The 11,180-nt window shown below is 44.4% G+C and overlaps 1 protein-coding gene across 1 annotated transcript in view; it reads right to left on the bottom strand.

Moving 5' to 3' along the window:
- Nucleotides 1-803: 803 nt before the first annotated feature.
- Wbp11 (WW domain binding protein 11) overlaps nucleotides 804-11,180 on the bottom strand; it is a 22,396-nt gene continuing 12,019 nt past the window's right edge. Inside the window, exons 5-12 of the mRNA XM_008856041.3 lie at nucleotides 9,761-9,957; nucleotides 8,406-8,539; nucleotides 8,045-8,244; nucleotides 7,334-7,525; nucleotides 5,118-5,219; nucleotides 4,337-4,627; nucleotides 2,836-3,018; nucleotides 804-1,785 (exon numbers count right to left, since the gene is read on the bottom strand). Of these exons, the coding sequence (XP_008854263.1) occupies nucleotides 1,352-1,785; nucleotides 2,836-3,018; nucleotides 4,337-4,627; nucleotides 5,118-5,219; nucleotides 7,334-7,525; nucleotides 8,045-8,244; nucleotides 8,406-8,539; nucleotides 9,761-9,957 (1,733 nt within the window). The 3' untranslated portion in view covers nucleotides 804-1,351. The remainder of the gene's footprint in view (nucleotides 1,786-2,835; nucleotides 3,019-4,336; nucleotides 4,628-5,117; nucleotides 5,220-7,333; nucleotides 7,526-8,044; nucleotides 8,245-8,405; nucleotides 8,540-9,760; nucleotides 9,958-11,180) is intronic.

Raw genomic sequence — 11,180 nt, 5'->3', positions numbered from 1 at the left:
GTCATTAAGGCAATCCAGTCAAGAATGTTCATTTAAAAAACCAGACACAGACCAAATTCTGGAGAATAACCGTTTATGCAGAAATGTAACTACCATACCGACTAGATAACATGATTGTGCTTTTTGTACCAAAATGATCAAAGTCACCTGCTGAGTTCTTAATTATACTAAAACCCCAAACTAAACAGTCTATTTAATGCTTAGCCAGTATTTGCTTTAACCTGTCAGAATAGCATCTAAGTAAAGCCAGACACCAGGGGCCTCAATAAATGAGCCCATCAGAGCACTGGACTGAAAATGTCAGCCCTAGGTATGCAGCACTTTAAAAGACTGTATTTGATGCTATGGGATTCATATGAAAGGCACTGGATATGCAGCAGACAGTGAGTGTATCTAGCATAACACACTGTACACGGTGTGTGTTCATGTCTAGGTGACACAAACATTTTCTGGGCTTCCACACTCAAGTATCAGCTGGTAGAAATGCCCACAGAAGCCTTTGCCATAAAGGATAACTGGTACCACTTCCTAAAGCTCTGTAGGAAATAAGCATTCTTTGGAGATAGGACTGTCTTCTAAGCAGTCTAAGTGGATACATTTGTTCACATCTGAATTTCTGTTAAGCCAATATAATCTTGAAGGAAGAATTTTTCCTCTTTACTCCTTAAATTTTGTTAGTTTTTACCATGCTTGTACTAAAATTTATTTGTATCCGAAACGGCAGTTCCTTAGAAGCAATTTTAAAGAGGCTTTGCTTTTGTCATACACCAGGTACTGCGCACACACCAGGAACACAGAGGGTGTCTGGATATAGAACATTTATTTTTCCATGAAACACTCAAGAGTTTAGGTCAGTGGGAAATAACTTTAATCAAAGAATTTTACATTTTCTTCCCACACATACTGCTTTGAATTAGGAAATGATATTGTAATCCATTTCACTACAAGTAAAATATTACAAAATATTTACATGAAAATGTTAAAAATAACTCAAAACACAAAAGCCAAGATGAAATAAGCTGTTTTCTCCAGGAATCTCTATTCCAGTGCCCACGAGAGTCAAAACAAGTGAGTGACTAAAACCCCATCACAAATTCCCAGCGTGGAGATGGGGGAGGAATGGGATGAAATGGCGGCCTCAGGGGAGAACGGTTGTTAGCAGCACTGCTCCGATACCCAGTCTGTTCTGAATGAAACACCCCCTGTGTAGTAAATTCCCAGCAAGGCTAACCTGCAGGAGATTCCTGGAACTGAAATTAGGAACCACCCTGACAGTAGAAGCAGCTCTTTTACTGAACTTAACAAGAGCCTCTTGTTCCCCGAAACACAGTGCCTATCCTGACCTGAGCTGTCACAGCAGCCCCTCCATCTCTTTCATGAAGGCTTCATAGACATCGTCCTTGGTTTGTACTGAGACAGGAACAGAAGGACCAGATTTGGGGGCTGCTTTGGCGAGAGGCACAGCAGAATCATCCTCTGACTTTCTCTGGGGAATAGCGGTAGCCCCTTTATTCTCCCGACGAACCCTCAGCGCAGTGGGCACAAATCTGGTAATCTCTGCCTTGGGGTTGGTGATCTGTGGCTTGGCACTGATGGTTGCTGTGGCTTTTTTCTCAATGGTGGCTGCACTTGTATCATCCGCCTTGGGTCGCTGAATCAAGTTGGGTGGGGCACTTAACACCCCTGGGTTTGGCAAGGGAGCTGGTGGGAAAAGCCCAGGTGGAGCAGGTCCAAGAGGAGGCACCAAGGGTGGGCGCATCATGCCAGGACGAGGTGGGGGGATACCTACGTGAAGAGGAAGGCAGGATGAGCATAAGAACCAGGAGCCTCCAGCTGCTATTTTCTTCAAACAGATGACAATGAAGCTGAACTAACACTATGTGCTATAGTAAGTCAGGAATATTATAATAATGTAAAGTATTCAACTTTACTTTGTTTATATCTCTGTACTCAGAGCAATGTTTTCCTCCTCCAAACACTACTTATTAAATATGGAAATATGTAACGTCAAACTGACAGTGCCAACTGGTCTCAGACAGGATTTCCAACCTGGCTGTGGATGCTGTCCCAGCTGTGCAGGGCAGTGCTCTCCAGACCAAGCACAGTGCTGATCCTCAGGCAGTAATCACTTGTTTTTGTATCACTCACTGCCAAAAAATGTAACTCAGTTGACAGGGGATAAAATCCTAACCCTGGTCCTTAACGGACATGGAACAAGAAACTATGATCTGTCATTTAAAAAGCTCACATACTACTAATGACTCAGATGTATACACACATCAAAAATACTTAAGACTTTACATTTCTTGAAAAGCCACTTAAGATCAAATACGAAGTACCAAATTGCATCAATTTAGGATGCAACTGATTATATAAGCTCAGTTATTCAACATACCACTAAGAGAAATAAAAAGCCTCAGCTGTTCAAAAAAGCAATCTGCAGATTAAACTGGGACATCCATTGTGGTAAGCCAGAAACTGGCATGTAACACACCCTGCAAGAAAATCTGCAGGGCTAACGTGAACAACAGGCAGAAGGAAGGAAAAACATCTTTGTGATTTTAAACTTTATGTTGTTATTCACGCAGACCCATGGGGCTGTGCGCTCAGAAAGTGGACGTTCTCAAATAGATAAGCTTCTCAAAGTGAGGAGCAGAAATATATGCAAATGTCCACTGAAGAACCCCACTTCCAACCAGGCCAGCAGTCACCAAACCACCACCTGAAAGATGCTCCTCAAACACTGAAAGAGGACAGTGGACCTTAGAGTCCAGAGACCATGGATGGGCCCTAAAGCCCACAGGCTAGTTTTGTTTTATGAATTGAAAACCTCACCTGGAGGAGCAGGGGGAGGCAGCCTTGGTGGGGGTCCTCGAGGAGGAGGGCCTGGGGGCAGACCTGGAGGTGGACCTGGAGGGGGGCCAGGAGGTCGGCCTGGTGGTGGTCCTGGAGGTAAAAGTCGTGGTAAAGGTCCACGAATTCCTGGCATTCCAGGTGGTCTCAGGAATGGAGGCGCCCCTGAAAGAGAAAATAAATCAATGTCAAGAAAATTATTGTGTTATAAAGGTAACCTACATAATGACTTTATTTAGAAATTAGACCTCTTTTTAAAAAATATTTTATTATTTTTATGTGTATGTGTGCACTGCCTGCATGCAGGTAAGTGCACCTGTGTCGTGCAATGCCCGAGAAGGACAGAAGAGGCCTTAGGATCCCCTGGGACTGTAGTTACGGACAATTGTTAGCTGCCATGTGGGTGTTGGGACTGAAACTTGGATCTTCTGCAAGAACAACTAGTGCTCTTAACTGCTGAGCCATCTCCTCCAGCCCCCCAAATTAGACCTCTTTAAAAATGCAATGAAACGTGTAGAAAGAGAATCCATTCAACAAACATCTTAGCAGTGGAAAGCAGTACTAGATCTGTTAGATCTTTCTATTAGGTTCTACTCTGAAGCAAAGCACACTCAATCATAACTCTTTGGGGTAGAAATATAAAGTGAGACTTTTTTATATGGTTCCAGTGTAAGCTGAAAACGACGCTTTAAGAACCTCAAAACTCATGATAGAATACTGAGAATTTCACACAATAGGTATTTCAGCTTTGCATCAATCAAAAAGGAATCAGCTCAACGGAAGACAACTGACTTGTTTCAAAGTGCAAATATGCTTTTAGCTGAGCACTTGACAACAGTCTGTCTCTTTTTTTTTAAAAAAAATTGTATTTATTACTTTTATTGTTTTGTGTACGGGTATACTGCCTCCATGTACGCTGTGCAATGCCTGTACAAGTCAGCAGAGGGTGTCAGATTTCTCGGGAACTGGACTTGTGGACAGTTGTTAGGTACCATGTGGGTGCTGGGAATCAAACCCAGGTCCTCTCTAAAGAGCAGCCGGTGTCCTTAACTGCTGAGCCATCTCTCCAGCCACCAGACTTTGTCTCTTAAAGAGCTGTTAACACTGACATTCAACAATTCCTAACTTTAGAAGAACATGAGATGGTATTAACTGTCCCCTAGTCCCATCTGAGAGCAACACAGAACTGCGTTAATCTGTTATAATAAAGTAGTAAAGAAAGTACGGTTAGGTCCAAGTCTCTAACTCATTCAGCCAGAAACAAGGACCCTAAAATAAAGAAAAGCTTTAGACAAAAAAGGTGCCTGTCAGGAGAACTATGAGCTACAATGACTGTGGAATGGAAGCGTCACTTCCTTTGAGAATCCTTGAGGACTTTCATTAGGAGGAAACAAGGAATTATCAACACTAACAAGGCATGCTCCTTTTTGGAATGAGTCCACTCTGGCCTGTTTCAACTTATCACTCCCACCCTGGAGCTTACCTGGAGGGGGCCCAGGAGGAAGGCCTGTAGGTGGCCCAGGAGGCCGTAAGGGCGGAGCAGGTGGTGGTCCAAGTGGAGGCGGTCCTGGCATGGGAGGAGCTTGTATCTGAGAAGGAGCAGCAGACTGCGGGGGCGCCTGCTGCTGGGAGGAAGCAGTCGCGCTGTCAGAGTGAGAATCCTCCTTGTGCTGCTTCTGTGATGGCTTTTCCGCTTCAGAATCATCCGAGTCATCTTCATCATCGTCCTCTGAAAATTCCTCCACTTCCCGTCCTTCCTCGGGGATTTCCTGACCTGAAAGAAAATGTTAAAATTAGTTCATTTTTTTTATAGCTTTGAGAACAGCAACAACTGAGGACACATTTTTAGAAAACGTGTTCCTAAAAGCCAACAACTCTTCCACAAGCTATTTGAAAATGGAATGATCGGTAGTATTCTGTTTCTTCATACTAGTGTGGCACAGCGTAACGAATGCATGTTACAGGACAGTCACGAATTAAATGTCAACTCAAGGCCAACAAAATGGGTCAGTGGGTAAAGGTGTGTGCTACCAAGCCTGCCAATATGAGTTTGATTCCCAGGATCCAGAAGGTGGAAGTGGAGAACTGACCCCCACAAGCTGTCCTCTGACTTCCACATGTATGTTCTGGCATGTATACACACACACACACACACACACACACACACACACACACACAAGTAACAAATGGCTCCACATGTTAAGCTTTGTAAAACACAGCAAGTGGCACAAGGAATTCTCAAGGGTGACTCTTCCCCAACTCACCTGCCATTCGAAGCATCATGGCTTGAAGAGGGGTCAGCTCCTTCATGTTCTTCTTCTTCTTCCGTGATTTTCCAGGCATATCAGCGAATCGTACACTCAGACCTAAGAGGTGGCAGAAGGAGAGGGATAGGTGGGAATTGTCAAAATTCAGGGTATTTTCACTACAGAACAAACACTAAGAGGTCTATATGATTCTAACCCATTACTTGGCAGAGGACAAATGCAGAGAGACAGGCACATTTAAGACAATCGATGCAGGGCTGACTGATACACATACACCATAGTGATTTAACATTTAGAGATCTGAAAACTTTAGGATACTTGAAATAATCTTTAGGCCAATAAAACAATACCTATATAAAATTATTTAAAAAAAAAATTAAATAAAATTGGCCAATGAAATCATTAAGCTCAGAACAAAAAACTGGAATAGTAAAGATTAGGACTGGAGGGATGGCACAATGGTTAAGAGCACTGGCTGCTCTTCCAGAGGACCCAGCACCCACATGTCGGCTCACAACTGCCTCTAACTCTAGTTCCAGGGGATCCATTACACCTGTACAAATGCCAAACATGAAATCATAGGAATTCCCTGCAAAGGGACACAGGATGACTCATGAAGCCAGCATTACATGAAATCAAAGCTAACCTATTGGCCAATACAAAATATACGCAAACCGAGCCCAACAGTGCTGTAAACAATATCATATGCATGCACTGAAACCCAAGTGTTTTAGCATTAGAAAAGCTAGCCATCAAGTTAGCAATGTCATTCTAACAGGTGCCTAAAATTATGGTGTTCCCCAACAACAGCTCTCAGGAAACTAGGAACAGAAAGACTTCTTAAGCTGAAAGCCTGTCCACTAGACATTGCTGAACATCAAGTTTAATGGTGAAGTATCAAGTGCAGTCTTAGCAAACATTAAGGAAGGTATATTTCCATGCAGATGGGGCTTTAGTTTCTCTTGTATTTAGTGCCCAGAAAGACAGCATGCGTATGGTAAAAATGATAAAGATGAGCTGAAAGAATGCCAAATCACAGCTGGAATGGCCATTTGAAGAACACGTGTGCTGATAGAAGAAAACACACGGGCGGAAGAGGATGAAGCTAAGACTACATGGTCTCACAGGAAATGCAGTTTCAGGGGTCCCTATTCTTCTTTCCATTCTAATCTGAGTTCCTACTTAGTAGCCTGTAATTTTCCAATGCTAGCCTCTGTCCACCAGTCTAACTAGTCTTCTCATTTGAATTGTGAGTTTTTAAGAAATTATCAAGACAGGGGCTAGAGGTAGCTCAGTGGTTAAGAGCACCCGCTGTGCAATCCTCGAGTGTGTATCCCAGCACCCATGTAACAAACCAAACTTCTGCAAATACTGGTAACTGCAACTGTCTGGGATCCACACCCTCTTTTGGCCTCCCATGCATGCATACCCACACACATGTGCATAGACACATACATACACCAAAACCCCCCAAAACTTAAAAATCCTAAGATAAATAAAAATATAGCATATAAAAAACGTGTTGTACACTCTAAAAATAATCCCCCCAAAGCTCCTGAACAGTGGAGTTTCACAGACCCAATTTTTTTTTGCACTGCTTATACACAATACAATGTCTAAAATCTTGCTGACAACACGCAAGGTACTGTTTGGGTAAGGTGGTGACTTCTGACCCACCAAGGGGAATGGTCTGCTTTATGTGCCGTGAGTTTTCAAAAGTGAAAATACAGAACACGATTCTACTTATAGAGTCGGGTTATAATTATGATCCTGGTTCACGCAAAATGCGGTACAGAGAAACTGAAGGGTTTCCAATGTAGATTCTTAGGTAAGCTTCTTGCTACTCTCCCGTCCTACAGCATGTTCGTGACAGCACGTGCTCGTGGCTTCATGGTGCTCAGTAGTTCTCACTCTGCCTCACAGTGGAATTTACTGCATCTACTTTTCTCGCTATATGTACCATTTCTTTACAAACTTGAGCAATGTGTCAAAACCTTTCAGTATCCTGAGGCAAAGGCCAGTCGTGGGGGCTTCTACCCGTGACCCCAGAATTTGAGTGGCTGAAGCAGGAGCACCATGAGTCTGAGGCCAGCCCAGGGTACAGATGAAGACCTTCTCAAGGTCATTCAGTTCTTCCTAAGAGCCGTTACTTCGACTCCCTGTAAACCCGACTTTGCCCCAGGCTGATGCATACCATGGCACTCACTGCGTACCTGACTTCTTCTCTTCAGGGTTGTCCCGCTCACTGTCGTCACGGTGCACAAACTCATCGCCCTCACTCTCTCCATCGGACCTGTCTGTGTCACTGTCGTCAGTGCTGTCGTCGTGCTTATCCTGATCCATGTCCTCAGGGTAGCCGTCATCCTCACTGGTGCTGGAGACGTCATCGTCATGGCCCCGCTGAGCTGAAAAGGGGAAGGGAGCAATATGATCGGACCGTCTGCCACATGGTACTCAGAAATCCAAAACAGCTACTTGAATGCAGAACATAGCTTTTCTGAATATTATCCTGTAAATCATGCCAGGTACTTACGTAGTGTGACAATATTTTCATTGGATAATAGTTTTAGATACTTCCTTCTGGTCATGTTTTTTTCTAAAAGGTTCAAACACGCATTAGAAGCTATGCATGTCATGTTCACTTGCTTCTAGTCAGGTGGCAACAAAACCGAAAGGGAAAGAGGCCCTGATGACCGAAGCATTCTCAGTGCTATCTTGACACCACTGCAAAACAAGCTAATTATTCCCACACTTCTCTACTCGATACATTCAATCAGGCAAATCCAATGAGTTCTCATCTTGTTCACAGGGCATGTGCATGGCACCCCCACTTCCTACACTCTGATGGAAACCATGCTAAGTACTGCAAACATGAAAACAATAGTGAAGGGGGCACAGCGGTCAGAGAGACAACCACTTCTTACCAAGCTCAGGACTATACAACATGTCTTCGTCTCGCCTACGAGGGGGAAGATCTAGAGCAAAGCCCACTTTACGGCCATACATCTGCAGGACTTGGGGAGGTGGGGGCCCAGGTGGAGGGCCAGGAGGTTTTCTACCAGGTGGCAAACGTGGAACACCATGTCCAAGAAGAGGTAGGATAGAAACTGCTCGAGTTGGAGGTCTGTAAGAAAACGTGCCTGTTAGCTGCTCAGGAATTGGAGACTTCAAGGGATCCCATGCTTCTCCCCACCCTAATGACCTCTGACTCGCACTGCACTAGCTTTGGCACATGGTCAGACAGTGCATTTGGTAAATGCTGTCATTACGCTCCAGCTTCCTTACCCATACGCAGAGGTCTTCTTAAGGATGGAGGGTGGCTGGGCCCCAGGAAGCGGAATGTCCTGGATCAGGATGTTGGAGGGAGCGTGGGGCATATCCGGCAAAGGAATGCTCTCCACTTCCACATGCTGGGCATTCTGAGACAGACAGAAACTTCAATAGCATGGGTGATCCAAACTCAGCCCTAATACTCCCATTCACCCGAATCTGCTTTCCAACTAACACAATATGGAAAACAGGAACTGAAGGCTGCCAGGCATGGTGGTATGTGCCTTTGATCCCAGCGCTTGGGAGGTAGATGCAGGCCAGCTGGGGCCACATAAGTGAGACCATCTCAAAACAAAACAAAACAAAACCAACCCCAGAAACACCCCCCTAAAAAGTGTCTTCCTCTCAAGAACTGAAAGAAATTTTTATCACTTCCTCTAAAGGAATGAAATTTAATCTTTTTTCCTTTTAAAATCTCCTTACTATCGACAGATTCTTCTTTTGCTTTGTTTTTTGAGACAGGGTTTCCCTGTAGCCCCAGCTGGCCTGGAACTCACTATGTAGACCAGGCTGGACTTGAACCCAGAGATCTGCCTTCCTCTGCCTCCCAAGTGCTGGGATTAAAGGTGTCCACAACCACACTCAGCAGCTGATTCTTTTTTTAGTATGGTTTGAAATAGCTGTTTTGAGAAATACAACTAAAGTAGTAACAAGGTTACCTTACTTAATGCTAGCAATACACATTCAATAAACAACACATATTCGGAGGCAGCACAAGGCTCTAAAGTTCTTCCCCGTTCCTGGTTTTTCATCCTGTGTTATCGTACATTCCACAAAACTTTGTCTGTCTTTAAAACTGGACACACACTACCTCAGTCACAAAATTACACCATTTGGGGTTTTGTGTTTCTGCCACTGTGAAGTAGAATTTACCATGAAATGTAACCACTCAGTAAGTTCTTCTCCCCAGTCAGTTCCTTACACCATCTGAGGCAACCAGTGCTAATAGATCGGCTTAGCAGGTCGTAGAGCCACGCACAGCTGGAGCAGCCACTCTGAAAACAGCACACCATGCCTGTGACGCTGAGCCATGTTCTTTATTTACTTATTTATAAAAAAATTCATAGTATTCCCTTGTGAAAATGCCTTAGTTTGATCATCTGCAATCCTATTAAGATACACCTAGGCTTTTCCAAGTTTGCAGCTATGGTAGACCTAATTCTTCTAAATACAAAGAACTAAATTTGCTGGAGCACAGGTGAATGTTTCATTTTAAAAGAAACTGCAACAGAGACCTAAAACGATCAATTCTCCCATTTAAGAGCAAACTCGAACACACAGCACACTTGAGCGTCTCTGGAGCAGCTCACCTTGACAGCGTCGAAGTACTGGCTCAGCTGGGCCCTCTTCTGCTCGTAGTCCACTTCCAGCTTTCTCAACTCTTTGTAAATATCTGGATTTTCTTTTTCATAAAGTCGTAGAATTCGTTCAAAGGTTTCACGCAGCTTTTTACGCTTGTCCTTCAGGACTTTCTCATTTAACTGTGGCTGTTGCACTGGGTTAAATTCTGGGAGAAAAAGCACATTACAGAATTGGAAACTTCATTTTGGTGCTAACAGACTGCAATTCAAGAAAAACCTGGATACCAAATCAGATCCATATGCCAGCATTCTGATTTTATTTAAAAGAATATTAAAATTCACTCTTCTAAATTGATTTCGTTTCTGGTCCTAAGAATTAACACAGGGCCTTGCACATGCTAAGTACATGTTCTGTCACTGCGCTACACTCTTAGCCTAAAATTCCACTCCTTTTAAAAAATAGAAAATTTTATTTATTATTTTTATCTTATGTGTATATTGCCTGCATGTATGTGAGTGCACCTGTATTGTGCAATGCCACGGAGGTCAGAAGAGGCCTTTGGATTCCCCTGGAACTGGAGTTAAGGACGGTTAGTAGCCGCCATGTGGATGCTGGATATTGAACCTGGGTCCTCTGAAAGAGCAGTCAGTGCTCTTAACTGCTGAGCCATCTCTCTAGACCCTAAAATTCCACTCTTAAAAAAAAAAACAACCTTGCTCTGCTTCCCTGGGCCTGCAGTACCTGCAGGCCTCTCTCCAACCTGCAGGCTTCTCTCTTCTGGGTAAGTCCATTGGGCTCTACGTGCCTTGACTCCCCCAGCCTGGGGCACTCCCATTACTTGTCTTGGCGCCCCAGACACCTGGGGAACCACCACTGCTTCCTGATCCTGTGCACCTAGAGTAACTCAGCACCTTCTAGGGTCCCCAGGGGCACTCTGTGCTGGGCACAGCCCTCACCTCCCTCTGCCTCCCTGGGTCTCCACAACCCGCTAGCCTCTTTCCTGGACCTGGGGCTGACCTTTCCTCTTGCTGGTCCTTTGCATCCAGACCAACCCAGCTCCACAGTGCAGTCCTCAGGGGCCCTTGGGGCCACCTCCCACCCCCATCTTCCTTTGCATCTCTGGGTGGCACAGCCAACCAGCTACCCTAGACTAGCATCTTTCCTGGGCCCAGCAACTAGGCCAGTCCAATCCCCAAATTCCTGAGGCCAAAATCTACCCTGGAGGGATCCAGACGTTAGGAGAAAGCCTGAGAGCATCTGATCCTCATCTGACTTGGGCCTCTGTAGGAACTCCTGAAGATAAAAGCAATCTGGCCACTCCAATATAAAATCAAAAGAGAGAACTGGAAGCTTAGAGGAACCAGCCTGTCATGCCCAAAAAGTAAACCACAAAGACACATAAAGTTCACAAAAAGAAGCAGACCTAAA

Source organism: Nannospalax galili, unplaced genomic scaffold, assembly GCF_000622305.1.
Source record: "Nannospalax galili isolate Female #2095 unplaced genomic scaffold, S.galili_v1.0 scaffold208, whole genome shotgun sequence".
Taxonomy (NCBI): Eukaryota; Metazoa; Chordata; class Mammalia; order Rodentia; family Spalacidae; genus Nannospalax; species Nannospalax galili.
The sequence above is the reverse complement of the archived record's forward strand: the minus strand, read 5'-3'. Positions and strand labels throughout refer to the sequence as shown.